The 15162-nt window shown below is 44.8% G+C and overlaps 1 protein-coding gene across 6 annotated transcripts in view; it reads right to left on the bottom strand.

Moving 5' to 3' along the window:
* Window positions 1-2245, bottom strand: part of nid2a (nidogen 2a (osteonidogen)) — a 208028-nt gene extending 205783 nt beyond the window's left edge. For all 6 annotated transcript variants that reach the window (XR_011593109.1, XM_070879213.1, XM_070879214.1 and 3 more), the window contains exons 1-3: window positions 2038-2245; window positions 1167-1469; window positions 256-494 (exon numbers count right to left, since the gene is read on the bottom strand). Coding sequence is in view for 5 of the 6 variants with exons in the window: in XM_070879213.1 (XP_070735314.1) it covers window positions 256-494; window positions 1167-1469; window positions 2038-2238 (743 nt within the window). In the remaining variant the exon portion in view is untranslated. The remainder of the gene's footprint in view (window positions 1-255; window positions 495-1166; window positions 1470-2037) is intronic.
* Window positions 2246-15162: the final 12917 nt, after the last annotated feature.

Here is a 15162-nt window from a genome sequence, read left to right as displayed (position 1 = left end):
ACTTTTGTAATATCAGTTGCTATGTAACAAAACAACAACTGCATTTATATAGTGACTTTAACATAGTTAAAAGTCCAAAGGCACTTCACAGGAGCGTATTTAGACAAATATTGACCACGCGCCATAGGAGGAGATATTCGGACAGGTGACCAAAAGCTTGGTCAAAGAGGAGCACCTTGAAGGAGGAGCGAGGTGGAGAAGCAAAAAGGTTGAGAGGGACAACATTGTACATGGCTGAGAACGAAATGTACTCACTGATAAAGGTTTTTCACAGTTTGCTCATTGCTGGTAACACTTAAATAAGGACCCTCTCTTTTCCACTGCATGTACCCAGTTTCCCCTCTGCTGAAGCCCACCCGAGCAGGCAGCTCTATCTGAACATTGTAGGACTCCTTAGGACGGGTCCCAAAGAACTGCAACCCATCTTCTGGGTACAGAAAAATTGCATAGGTGTTTGACTTATCAAAAGCCAACAGTACTTGAAAGGTGTTGAACTAGAAGAGAAAAATATGTACAAATTCCATTTAGTTGCACCATATTTTCAATCATAAGGCATTTCAGAAGAATAAATCTATTTAAACAGACAGAAAACAAATAGAAACTAGATGTTTTACACCAATATAGCAAGAGTTTCAATGTCAATTCCAAAAGAACTCCTGTGTTGAGAAACAACTGGTAAATCAGTGATGGAAATAGCATGTATCTGGGTTTTAACAAACTCAGATCGATTTTAGTCAGAACTAAACTGTATCCCAAATATCGTGATAAATGCACTCAGCCATAATGTAGATTTAGGGTGAATTCCTCCCCCACCATGGCCCACCATTGACTACAAAATGGATGACATTTCAGCCAGAATGAGTTGCCTTGTAGATAAATATTTAAGAACCAACGAAATGTATCCTGGTTTCTTTCAACCAGACAGCTTGGTGATACTAACTTAATCAGTTCTGGCTTTAAATCCCAAATCACCGTATAAGTCAATAGTGGGTAGTCGTGTTGTATTAGAAGTAGCCCCCAGTGGTGGCCAAGAACTGGATCATCAATCTTCGAGGAAAGCACCAATAGGATGGCTGCTAAAGCTACACCCAAGCCAAGCACATGCATAATTGCTAGCATCTCTTCTCAGTATTAATGAAGATTGCTGATTTCTTGTAATTTCTTACCCTATTAGAGGAGGCAAAAGACGGCGTCACTTCCTCATAAGGCGCCACGTTCTCCCAAGTGGCAATGAAAGCATTGATCGGAGTGAATGAGCTCTGAGGAAAGCCTCTCCTGATCTCCTGGCCGGCACGGTCAAGGATGTCAGAGGAATCGTCTTCTCTGTAATAAATGCGTCCTCGGCCATTACTTGTGTCGACATCTGACAGGTAAGGCGCAATCACCGGGAAATCGGTGGGGAATCCGTCATCCACGTACTGGGTCTCTCTCGGGAAATCCTGGGTGGAGATAATCCCATTCGTTCCTACCTGAAGATAAAGGATTCAATCGTTTATCAGCAACCCAGTGGAACGTCTCGTTCAGACTTTATTCTTAAACCTAATGGCTACAATAATATTTATCTAAAGTACTTTGATTCTACTTGAGGCACTTTTAGTGCTGTTTCTGGTAAATTATAACCCTGAACTGCGACATTTACAGACATGGTCACATCTGTACGTAAAAGAGGTAAATAGATGCCTCCTTATACTAACATTTTTAGATCAGGTTTCATTTCAGTTTCTCCTGTGAAGAAGGGCAAGAAGGAACATCGACCTAGTTACATATTGCCTTTTAAATGAGTGGAGGGCGCTGTGTGATTGCTTTGCCAACACTTAACTGGGCTAAATTCGAAGAGAAGCGATAAGACAGAAGCCGGAGATTCCACCCGCCCCCTACCACCACCCAACAAAGTAGACATTAAAATACTGGTTCGGGAGGGGGTCTGGTCCACCGTTAGTTATGTAATTTGACCAAAGACGACAGCTCCCACTAAATGTAACCGTTGTTTGGTTTATAATCAGGCACAACAGTAAATAGATTTAAGGCAAAACTTACGTAAAGATTACTGAACGATGTATCATAAAAGACAAGTGGCCTTTTCAGATTTATAATTGGAGAGCTTTCATCATCGCCGTCTTGCAGGGTACGGTCCCCTGTGTGTGGACCAAACGGGAAAAGCTCTTCTCTCTGGATTGCAGAAACAAAGCTGAGGATACAGTGCAGCTTTAAAAGTAAAAAGAAACACTTTTCCTGCATTCTGGAAACGAACGGATTTGTTCCAAAGGGGAGCGGAGAAAAAGAGAGAGAAGCGGCTCTGTACGCCGAACTCCCACTTTTGTAGTTCGTTTTCTGGAAAGAGTTTTAACCTCGGAGCTGCCGCACAACCTACAGCCAATAGCTCCCGGGCGTGGGTGGGAGCAACCCAATCCCCGCACTCTCATTGGCCAAGGCCAAACATGATCGACATGTCATGCAGCACTCTGCCATTAGTTAACATCTGCTTGCCATTAAACTTTGTCTATGCTCAACTTTCTCATCGCACTTATTCCTTCAAATAGTCAAGGCCTAAAGAAAACACCGAGGGCTGGGGGCAGTGCGTTGCAAATGTTTAGAAGAGTTGGCGCGATCCCATCGGAAAAAGGCCCAGTACATTTTGTACCAGTACTCGTGGTGCGGGCTGGGCGACTTGTTGCACTTCGAAACCAGAGTACTTTCGTGTCTTTTGACACGTAGAAAAATACCCCAGTAAAATCAGACTTTCCAAAAGCCGACGGGCCCAAATTTTCAAATATTCATGGCAATCAGACACCAATCGCTTTTGGCCATCTCGTGTATTCAAATTGGCGTGGCGATTACAAACTGTTTTAACAATACTGGGGTCAACAAACGGTCAAATGATAGCATTTGCACTGAAAAAGACTCCAGTGCAATATGCATTCAGCAGAGAGCAGTAGGACTTGTAATTTCTAATTAGATAACGCACTTTTATTAAATCATAATCTAAATATTTTGCCGTCTGTATGCTTTGAGGCGGTGAGGGTGGGGCGGGGAATGGTTACAGTCTTTTCAAATTCCCTAACACCATGTTGCAAATCGTATCTGCTTTTCAGTGTTTTTCAAAGGCTTGTTGTTGAGTGTTCGGTCTCAGCCAGAGACAAGCTAAGTTGCAGTTTGCCTATGATGGCATGCTACACACCCTTTCCCTTCATTTGCCTCAAACTTCAATGGCTTTATAATACTTTCCTCTCCAGCCACTCCCTGCTGATCCCGATGAAGGGAATGAAATGTTCTTGCCGAGTTTATGCTTGGAGGATGTCCTTTACTAAGACAGTTACTATACCCAAAGAAAATCCAGTTAAACTACTTCAATCCCATATGCGTGATGCATATGTTACACGTTTAGATACTGAACTCAAATTTAATGGGGCGGTGTTCCATTGTATTGGCGTATCCTTTGAGGTAGATATATTTTAAGTCATTGGTAAAGTGTGTGTGTCACCATTGATTACATTTACTTAGAGTATGTTCAAAATAAAGCAGATTGTATAAGAGGAAACGATTACTGTCATATCTGAAGCAAATCCAGACGTGTTTAAACCATTTATCAGATATGTCAGCAAAGGTTCATTAAGTTGATTCCAGGGATGAGGGGGTTGACTTATGAGGAAAGTTTGAGTAGGTTGGGCCTCTACTCATTGAAATTCAAAAGAATGAGAGGTGATCTTATCGAAACGTGTAAGATTATGAGGGGGCTTGACAAAGTGGATGCAGAGAGGATGTTTCCACTGATGGGGGAGAACTCGAGGGCATGATCTTAGAATAACGGCCGCCCATTTAAAACAGAGATGAGGAGGAATTTCTTCTCTCAGAGGGTTGTAAATCTGTGGAATTCGCTGCCTCAGAGAAGCTGGAAAATTGACAGAAATAGACAGTTTCTTAAACGATAAGGGGATAAGGGGTTATGGGGAGAGGGCAGGGAAGTGGAGCTGAGTCCATGATCAGATCAACCTTGATCTTATTGAATGGTGGAGTAGGCTCAGGGGCCTTATGGCCTACTCCTGTTCCTATTTCTTATGTTCTTATGTTCTTATGTCAACAGAAACAATTTCCAAATTCAAGGTACTGTGTTACAGTTATGTATTACTTAGAAACTGAAAATTAAGAAATATAGTGAGTAAAACATCCGCAGAGTAATTTACAGAGAATGCTGGGAAATTTCAGCGGGTCACGCAATATCTGTGGAGAGTAAAACAGAGTTAACGTTTCGGGTCGGGTCTCTCCACAGATGCTGCCTGACTCGCTGAGATTTCCAGCATCTACTGATAAACTACTGATAATGATCAGCAAATCGTCAAATCAAAAGCAATGTCATAGGATCATACAGCACAGAAAGAGGCTATTCAGCCCATCCTGGCTGTGCGGGCTCTTTGAAAGAATTGAAAGAATCTTTGAACTAATTAAACCCTGCTCTTTCCCCATAGCCATGCAGAAAATCCATATTATATACAACGTGGGTAGATTTAAAAGGGTTATGTCTTTTTATTACCAACTATATATATATTTAAAAATTACGGCTATTCAGCTCGATACTTTGCTTTGAAATTGCTGCAATTTATTTTTAAATTCTGCAGCGCCGCAGGATGCAATGAAGCCAAACAGCTGTCGGAGGGCTTGGAGTTTAAAAGCAACACGAATATTTCAAAGGGGCCTGCGGTGAACCCTTTTAGCTATTTGAATATCACGAACAGATAGAAATTAAGAACCTTTCTATGAGTTGGTGCAATTTTGCGTATTTTTTTGCAAAATAGCAGTATTCTGTTTTGAACAAGATCTTCAAAAATATCCCGTCAATGTGTTCTCACTGCTTAATCAAGGGATTAAAACAAATCGAGCCATGTATGTGATAGTTTAGAGGCAAACTTTAATGTAACAAGGTTGATGAGTTTTAAGTATTCGAACTTACTGTGGTGAAAGCTCGGAGTAAGTAAGATTGAACAAAACATGCGCCCGACAGAATAATATTGCTGCATTGCTCATATGTTCACAGTCTAACTTTGGTTATCTGACGCATGATGCATTGCGCAATAAATTAGACTATATTCATAAATGTTTAGTTGCTGCCAGTAAAATAGTTAATGAATCATCCCGACGTGTCCCATTATTGTAAATATTAAAGGACAAAGTGACCATGTTCTGTACTGGTCCAGTGACGTGTGGATAAGCATCTGAGTCCAAGAAACATGCACTGTCGTGATCACGGAATAAGTGAACTTGATGTAGAAACATTACACCATCAGAATGAATTGGAACTTTGCGCTTATGCTAAATGAATGTTTTCCTCCGAATTAAGTTTACAAATGAAATCGTACAAAACAATCATTTTTCCATTGCCATTCCACCGAGATACGGTTTATGATGGTGCAGATCATTCGTACTATAATTAAAAAGCAGCAGGAATTTAGCGGAGAAAAAATGGCTTTGTGTTTCTTTCCCCCCCAGTTCCACTCACATTCTACTTAAGATGAAAGGACTGTGAACGCAACACGGAAAGAATAGTCTGTCTCTTCAAAATGTTCCTGGAATGGGGGTTTCCGTATTGTGTCTGGCAGGGTTCAAAAGGATCAGTGTGTAATTATGGTTTGTTAAGACCAGCATACATTTGTTATTCTGAAAGTAAGTCATAGATAAGATCTGGCTGTTTAGAAAAGGCTTCGGGGACCGTCAAAGTTATGTTACCGCTGTTGTGTTTATCGCAAATATTATAGGCTAAACATCTGACTTTCGATACTTTGTACCTCAATAAGGCAACTCTTAGACGGTTTCTGAAGGGGAGGGCGTACCGTTCTGTCATTTATTGTCTTCCACAAAATGTTATGCTTAATATATGGACGTTGCAAAGGTCATGAACAAATATGGGGCGATATTTTCTTCTCTGTTTTAATGTGAACAAAATAGTAGATTGAATAAACAGATGAGCAAGACAGATAGAAAAGGATACTGGACATTTTGCCGCTATTCTGAGGCTTACGTGCTGAATTTGACTTAAGTAAATTAGAAAAAAAAACAAAAACGTTTATTATGCGCTTGCTAGAGAGTGTGGAAATGTTGGTAAAGGTCTGTCCTAAGGGGATAACAGTTCGAGGAGAAGGGAGGAAACATGTAAGCAAAGAGAGGCAGGGCTGTGCGAGCTCTAATTCAGAGTATGTACTAGGAAGAACTAGATTTCGACCTAGCAACACAGCATTGTCAGAATTGGATAGCAGATGTTTTTTCAGCCACACAAAAAGATGCAGAGAACTTTTCTGCTATATCATGGTACAGTGGGAATGACATGGGGGACCCAACACTATAGAGTTCATAGGAGGTGTAATGCTCATTGATAAAACTGCCCCAGGAGTATCTAATTGATGATGACAGAGAGTCATTACATGATGAGGTTCGGAGTCAGGAGGAAAGCTACAACTGCGGCTAAAATTGCAACTGACACCGGCAACGACCCTGGAGCAGAAACAGTTGAGAGCAATGGTGACCCCCTCTGCCTCTGGTAGTGGTTGTGGCCTTGGTTCATGAATGGCTGTTATTTTATCAATGTGCAATGACATGCTCTGTTCTTCAGGAAATATTGCACATGAATGAATAGGGAGTTGTATATCCAAGTTTGCAGATGACACTAAGTTATGAGGCACAGTTAGTTGTGTAGATAGAAGCAGGAAGTTAAAAAGGGACAAAGACAGACTAAGTGAGTGAGCAAACAATGGCAAATAGATTTTAATGTAGGGAAGTGCAAAGTTATCCATTTTGAATCCGAGAAAGACAAATCAGAACATTTTCTTAATGGTGAGAGACAAGGAACTGTGGAGAAGCAAAAGGATTTATGTGTCCATGTACAGAAATCACGAAAGATGAGTGCATGAGTCCAAAAAGTAATAAACAAATGAAATGTTGAGCTTTGTCTCAAGGGGACTGGAATGCAAAAGTGAGGAAGCTAAGTTTCAGTTGTACAGACTCTTGGTCAGATCACATCTACAGTACTGTATTCAGTTATGGGCACCGCACCTCAGGAAAGATATATTGGGTTGGATTTTCAGTTGCCTACCGCCTCACTTAGCAGCCAGAGGGGGCGTTAATGGGAATGTAAGAGGTTACCGACTGGGAGCACAGCATTTAGTGCCCTGACCAAACATTCATTAGAAGATCACCAGGGACGCAAACCAATCGCGCCTGGCTGCTGGCGATTACTCCGATTGTGACGTATTCCTGGTGCAATGCCCACGCTTGTGCCCCGGTCGGAAAATTAGGTGCAGCCGCCTCATTTTACGGCTGCCAAGAGCAACGTCTGGAAAAACAGTCGGTACAGGTTTGCTGTTTGCAGGTGGCAAATTAAAGGGATGAGGAAGCGCTTCCCTCGGAGGTCACAGTCGGTGCAATGTTTACACATAGCGCGGTGGTGAGCCTCCGAGTTTGCAGCGGCAGACAGACATTGCCAGTTGAGCTTGAGAGAAACTCTTTTCTGAAACTATAATGGGGGCATTACTTGTTCGCCAACGTCACATTACTACCATGGCTTCTCTATGCTGCTGGCTGTTTTCGTGAGATGAAATCCTCTCATCTCCATGCTTTCAGTTATTAAACCCATGAGTAAAGTGGCTACTTGTTCGTGCTGTGACCTTGCAAGCAAAGCAGTATACTCTACCGTTTGAACGTGAATAACAGAGCCACGGTTGCTCCACACATTCCCGTCAGCGGGTGCACACGTGTGAAGAAGGACTTTGAGCAGTATCGGTGACATCCTTCCTTGGCATGAATAATGCCAGAGTTTTGGAAGTCTTTATCACAGTTTTGGCAGTCCTCAGTACCTTTTACAATCCAATGGCTTTGCATGTCTTCTGAGATATTGTTTTCCCACAGCCCAATGTCACTCGTAGGTTGCGCCTCTTTCAGCTCAGTATGTGCCAGTTGGTTTTCACCTTCTTCAACCTTTTGGACTTGGAGCTCCAACTCTGCCAACTCCGGGTCCGGTGCCACTAATGGTTTCATTGTTGAAGTTGACTGCACAGCATTGTCTTGGCCTTCATCTTCATGATCTTGAGTTTTTAGTTGGAATAAATGATCTGGTTTAAGCAGTTTAGCTACTTCTCATCTCTTTTGCTCTGCGCGTAGTTGATGCTCTTTCCTTTTTTTAACTCCCGATTTGTGTGTAGAATGCATCTCTAGAATCTCTTTACATCAATCGAAAATAACATGCGTCTGAACCCTCGCGGCTTCACTCCGCTCTTGCCACATCACTTATGTCAATACTGTTTACCCTTACCCTTAATCTGACCCTGTATGGACCCACTCTAGGCTCTAGGCTTGGGCCCAGGCGACTGCCCCATCTGCCCGCCCCCCCCCCCCAGCTTAACCCATCCCTGTATGTACACAGAGCCTACCCCCTCAAATAAAACTAATTTGAGCAGCCACCCCTTCAAATAATACAACAGATGAATAAGATTTAGACCCTCTCAACATAGGGCCGTGGGCACCCCTTTGATCAGTGTGTTTTGTGTCGACATTTCTCACCCCTCTGCCTCACCCCCTCCCTCGCCTACTGCTCCTCCTCAACGGGTCCTCAGTGCCTGCAGAAATGTCACTGGAGGCCTGCTATGTGTATGAGGGAGACAGGACATATGGTCTCGCACGACGCCCTGGACCAGCTCTGGGTTTGGAAAGCCCGGCTGCTGACTGCCCCGATTAAGAATGGGTGATAGCAGTGTGGGATGGCAGTCGTGCAGACCGCGGCAGGTGCAAAGGTGAAATGGCAGCGTCGGGAGACCAAATGATGTCCTCCTGAGAGAGGACGTCATGTTCCATCTCGACCGACAGCTTGCCATTGCCCTGGGGCAGAGTCTCAGCATCCGGAGTAACCTGGTGCAGTGCGGATTGTTGGCCTACTTCGGCACCATTTCCTCCCCATTGGACTGATGGGGCCCCAGACATGATGGCAGCAGTCAGTGCTTGCGTGGCATCAATTTGACCCTACATCAGAGCAGACAGCGCATTGATGCCAGCCGCACTGACGACATGGCAGAAAGCAGGTGTTGCGTGGTCTCGGTCTGTTGCTCAATGGCTACAGCCACGTCAACCATGGCCCGCACCATCATGCCTTGAACCCCATGGTCACTTGTAGCATCGAGCATCCGTTGCAATCGACCAAGGATGGCTCGATGGGCTCCCGATCCACAAATACCAAGTTTGAGGCGGCCTCCACCACATTCAACAGAAGTGCATCGACGCTCGGCGGGATCCTCACCAATGCACCCATGAGCTCGCGGTTCATCTGCATTGACTCCCTGGACATAGTCTCCACGTCCCAGGTCCTCATCTGCCTGCCTGTGAGCAGGACTCATGGGCCGACTTACCCTCCGGAGAGCTTGCCCTCGCGTTGGGCATTGCTGGAGGCCACTGGGGCCAGGAGCCTCAGTTTCATGCAACCCTGGGAAGACGGCCTCTTCCACCGAGGTGGTCTCCGCACTCGCTCCCAATGAGGACGTGTCACCCTGTACCGGCACACTGCTCTGCACCTCCTCCTCCTCATCTTCCCCGTCGTCTGAAGACATAGGTTGATGGGCAAGCTGGCGCTCTTCTGGCTCATCATTTGTAAGCACAAAGCAACAGCTGGGGTTATCAGCTGGGGAGGGGGCAGGAGGGCAAGAAGGAGGGGGAGCATCGTTGTAACATCTTACAAGGCATGTGGCTTCAAGTCTAAGGGGAGTCACGTAAAACGGCCATCTCATTCACATACCGTCACTGTCGCGCTGGGGCTCTGCCTCCCCGCCCTCCTGCACCATGGCTGCAGCGCCCATGAGGGCATAGACTCACTGGTCCTGGTCGGTCAGGTCCAGCAGGTTTGCACAAGTTTCTCCTGCAATGACAAAGGCAAAAAGTTGTTAGTGGCTGTGTAGGTGCTGGTATGCCACCTGTGTCTGCAGAAGGGTACTCGCGAGTCAGATGGTGAAGTGTGCATATTGGTAGTTCATGCTGCATGGCATCGCACAATGGATGTGTGAACATTGCGTGTGGACCACAAGTAACTACCAGTACATATGAGGCTCAGGGCTGGGACCGCATATGAAGAGCTGAAAGTTGCTGGTAGGTGGGTTCAGGCTGAGTAAGGAGGTAGAAGATGAGAGACGCTTGGATGGGCAGGGCATGTCTGGTGAGACGACGGAGAGGTCTCAGGCTGGCTTCAGCAAGGAGGAGCATGGCCTGGTAGATATAGGGAAGGGGTAGGCAGAGAAAAGTATTAACATTGTGTGTGACACGGGTTCACATGAAAGCTTTGGAAGGTGAATGGAAGCAGTACTCACCCTGACAACTGTAGTAAGGCCGTTGAAAGTACTGCGACATTGGATCACTGTTATTGGCACCGCGCTCTGGGCTGTAATGTGCTCAGCCACTTCCCTCCAGAGCCTTCTGCAATCCCGAGGCGCTGGCATTCGTCCCCCTCCAGGCTGGAGTGCACTCCAGTGACACTCCATTGCCTCCAGCAAGGCATCAAGGTCAGCGATGGAGAAGAGGGTAGAAAGCTGGTGTGCTCCTTGTTCCTCTATTTTCGCTGACGACCTGTGGATCTTGAACTGCGCATGCGCAAACTTCAGTTGCCGTGCCTTTAAGACTCTGCTGTTCCTGAGGTCTGACTCGGAGTTCCGCACATATGCAATGGGTCCGCCAAATTTACCGACCAAACTTTCATTATGGCCCCCGAGCTCTGGTGTGCAACGGCTGATTTAGTGCCCTGTCAGTCTTCAACCGATTCTGACGAATTTCTGGACGGAGGGCGCAAACCTTTTCAGGGCAATAAAATTACTGCTCCGCCTGGGTTACCGCCCCAAATGAGGCGCGACCGAATTTCCACTCCATGGATTTTGGAAAAGGTACATTGCTGATTCACCAGAATGATACCATTATGAGGACCGGCTCCATAAGCTTGGTTTGTATTCCCTTGAGTTTAGAAGTTTGAGGAGTGATTTAATCGGTGTTTAAAATGATAAAGGGATTCAATAGAGTAGATACAGAGAAACTATTTCCTCTGGTGCAGGAATCCAGAACAAGGGGACATAATTTTAAAATTAGAGCTAGGCCAGTTAGAAGTGAAATCAGGAAGCAGTTTTTCACACAAAGGGTAGTGGAAATCTGGAACTCGCTTCTCCAAAAGGCTTTAGATACTGGGTCAATTGAAATTTTCAAGACTGAGATCGACAGATTTTTGTTAGGTAAGAGTATCATGGGATATGGAGAAAAGGCGGGTAAATGGAGTTTATTTATCAGAATGGCAGAACAGGCTCAAAGAGTTGAATGACCTACTCATGTTCCTATGTTCCTACCCTCTCCCAGGAACTACATATAATACTTTCCAGTTAAGCAAAGCCTCTATTTCAAAATTCTCATCCTTATTTTCAAATCTCTCCATGGTTTTGCCCCTCCCTATCTCTGTAATCTCCTCCAGCCCCACAATACCCCGCGATGTCTGCACTCCTCTAATTTTCTGCCCTCTTGAGTATCCCTGATTATAATCGCTCAACCATTGGTGGCCGTGCCTTCTGTTGCCTTGCCTAAACCTTTCTGCCTCTTTACTTCTCCTCCTTTAAGACACTCCTTAAAACATAGCTCTTTGACCAAGCTTTTGTTCACCGGCGCTAATTTCTACTTACGCGCCTCGGTGTCAATTTTTTTTTAGCTCATAATTCTCCTGTGAAGCACCTTGGGACGTTTTACTACATTAAAGGCGCTATATAAATACAAGTTGTTGTTGTTGTTTCATGCTAAGGAAATTAAACATGGCATAACTTTTAGAAGGTGAAGGAATGTTAGAGTGTGAAACCTTTGGAAGTGCATTGTGCTATCACAATGACCATTCTGCACAACAGCCCTTCCAAGCAGAGAACGGATTACAACTATGCACATTGGTGAACTGGAATCCTCATTAAGCATTCATTTGGAGCACTAATGCAATATTTTAGATGCTTGAATGCTTTGACGGAATGGAGGGGGGTGGAGCTTAAAATATGCCTCAGAGAGAATCAGAAAAATTAGACCATGCTGCATAATGTTGCCATGGGCAGAGTCCTCACCGCACACTTCGTAAATCATAAATCCTGCCCCTACTCACAGGCTGACCTATGTCTTCACTTCAGATATAAGCTGTCAATCAAGGATCACTACCTTAAGATGTTTGATGCTTTGATCTATGTCAGAGAGTTTCACAACCTGCTTCAAGATCCTGTAAGGGCAGTCCAGAACAAAAAACATTCACAAATTGAAGCACCTTCTCAGATACTATTTCTCAGTAATCAAACACAGGCAATGTTTGCGAAACCAGCCTAAATTCCTATGGTCCAGAAGCTATGAAATGAAAAGCTTGGCCTTTTAACAATTACCATGTTAACCTCTCTATTATCCAACATGAGTCAGACTCATGTAAGTTCAGATGAAGGGTCCATACCTGGAATGTTATCTTGCCTGTTCTCTCCATAGTTGGTGCCTAACGTGCTGAGTGTTTCCAATATTTTCTGTTTTTGTTTCAGATGAAGATTAATTGGGTTGAATGTCCAAAGTGGTTCTCCTGCGTGTCCACCCTTCTCTTGCATTGGTAACAGGTGCCAGGCCCATGTCACAAGCTCCCTCATGTGAAGGCATTGCATGGGGACTTATTGAACTAGACATTGGGCAGAATAGGGCACATTCAGCAGCATTGGGGATATTAGGTTCACTTACTGGAATGACTGGTGATTTTTAAAAATATTTGTTCCTGGGATGTGGGTGTCGCTGTCAAGGCCAACATTTATTGCCCATCCTTAATTACCCTTGAGAAGATGGTGGTGAGCCACCTTTTTGAACCGTTGCAGTCCCTGTGGTGAAGGTATGCCCACAGTGCTGTTCGGGAGGGAGTTCCATGATTTTGACCCAGCAACGATGAAGGAATAGCGATATACTTCCAAGTCAGGATGGTGTGTGACTTGGAGGGGAACATGGAGGTGGTGGTGTTCCCATGTGCCTGCTGCCCTTGTCCTTCTAGGTGGTAAAGGTCACAGGTTTGGGAGGTGCTGCCGAAGAAGCCTTGGCAAGTTGCTGTAGTGCATCTTGTAGATGGTACACACCACAACCACGGTACGTCGGTGATGGAGGGAGTGAATGTTTAAGGTGTTGGATGGGATGCCATTCAAGTGGGCTGCTTTGTCCTGGATGCTGTAGAGCTTCTTGAGTGTTATTGCTGCCACACAGACCAGGAAGGTCTGAAGGTTGATCCACAGATTGCACTGAGTTACCTAATCTCAGCTAGAACACACAATTACTAGATGAAGGAAAACTTAGGTCCCTACTAATTATTATCCAATAACCTCTGCTGGAAGTGCATATGATTATATTAGATAAAGGCAGGGTTGGGTAGAGTTATGGTGCCCTGCTTGGTGTAATAGCCTATTGATGTTTATTGTCCAGCCTTCTTATTAAGAATGCACACTTAGATACCAGAGTGCTGCAGCCATCTTTACAACTACAGCGTGAGTCACTGGGGGTGAATTTCCTCAGGGCCTCTCCTGTAACTTCAGAGGAAGTATGAGGGGATACCATTTACACACACAAACAGGATTTCTGACAAACTTCCACTGAGGTTACGGTAGCAGTGTGGCAGAACCTCTGAAGAAATTCAGGGTATGCGTGGCTCAAAACTAGAACTTTCTCAACTGGACAAAATCATTAACGAATTCAATAAAAACACCTCTTTATTTTTTTCTTCAAGTCTACTAAATACCTTATGCAGATTTCATGCTGTAGATAAGAGTTATGGCAACACTTAAAAAGTTGACTTCTGGAGAGGAGGTGATACAGGGAGAAAAACTGGCAGAAAAACGATAGGAGGGAGAAAACAAAGGACATTCTTGTTAACCATAAGTCTGAGTTCTGATAGAGCAGACAAACAATAAGGGATTTCAGTAAGAATGGTCTGCCATTGTTTCTGGCAGATGATCGAGTCAGAAATTCCTGAATTTAATTCTTGTGTCACACACAGTGTTGTGAAAATAACTAAATACTCCTAGCCATTTTCCCGGGTCATTTGCGCTGTTTTTTTGGCACGCGCCGTTTTTTTCTGGCGTAATTATTTAATTCAAAGTTTCCCCCTGGAATCTGCGCCGCGTAACTGGTTTAGTTACGATTTTTCTAGGTTAGGTTTTTTTGACGTCATAGTCTGCGCCAGTTTTTAGCATTTTTCTCAGTTTGCCCAAAAATATTTATCCTAGGTCGGCGTATCTGGCCACTCCCTTCTGGTGAGTTAACAGAAAGCAGTGCACATTGAAAAATCGGTGCTGAAAGACACCATTGTTTTTCAACGAAGTTTTTGGAGGGAGTCTCTAACATTTGAAATATCCATAATAAAGTTCAACTTTATTTACCTTTCAACCGAGTACATGGAAGTTTCTTGGATTTCTGAAGTTTTCATTTTTTTTTACTTACATGCCACCACCGAACGTCTTCAAGCAGGGCTGGAGGGTCGTAGCATCGGCCGTCAGAATCAGCATCGCGCCCGGACACAGGGGCTCGGGGCTCGGCTGGAAAACAAGCCCGGGGGGTGGTGATCGGAAGGCTGCTGCACTGAGTCCGGGGAGGGGGGTGGTGATCGGAAGGCTGCTGCACTAGGCACAAGACTGCAATGAGTTTGGGGCAGGTGGGGAGAAGGGAAAAAGTCACAAGATTACATTTAGTTGCGGGGGGGGGGGGGGTGCGGGTTGGAGTGGGAGGAGAAGTCACAAGGCCTAGGTGTGGTCCATCCATACAGACCTTGGGGAAAGAGAACAAAGAACCTGTCCTGCCTGCCTTCCTGCCGTTTTGAGCATCTTGCAAAGGTAAAATTTGAGCTTCTTGCAAAGGCAATACTGGCAATGTCATACCTTGTGCGAGCCTTCTGCATCATGGTACTACGTAGGAGACAATTGATTCGACGTCATCGCATCGGGAACATCAGAGCCCATAAGGTGCTGGACAGGAGGTCTTACCCACGTTGGATATATCAAGACAGGCATTCGTACCTGCACCTGAGTGAAGCAGACTGTGTCAGAAGGCTGCAAAGAAGTTGTAACTGAGATCTGTGAGTTGGTGAAAGCAGACCTGCAACCTAGAAGCATCAGGAGGACTGCTTTGTCAACT

The sequence above is a fragment of the Pristiophorus japonicus genome, chromosome 4 (genome assembly GCF_044704955.1).
Source record: "Pristiophorus japonicus isolate sPriJap1 chromosome 4, sPriJap1.hap1, whole genome shotgun sequence".
In the NCBI taxonomy this organism is placed as follows: Eukaryota; Metazoa; Chordata; class Chondrichthyes; family Pristiophoridae; genus Pristiophorus; species Pristiophorus japonicus.
This window is presented reverse-complemented; position numbering and strand designations above follow the sequence as displayed.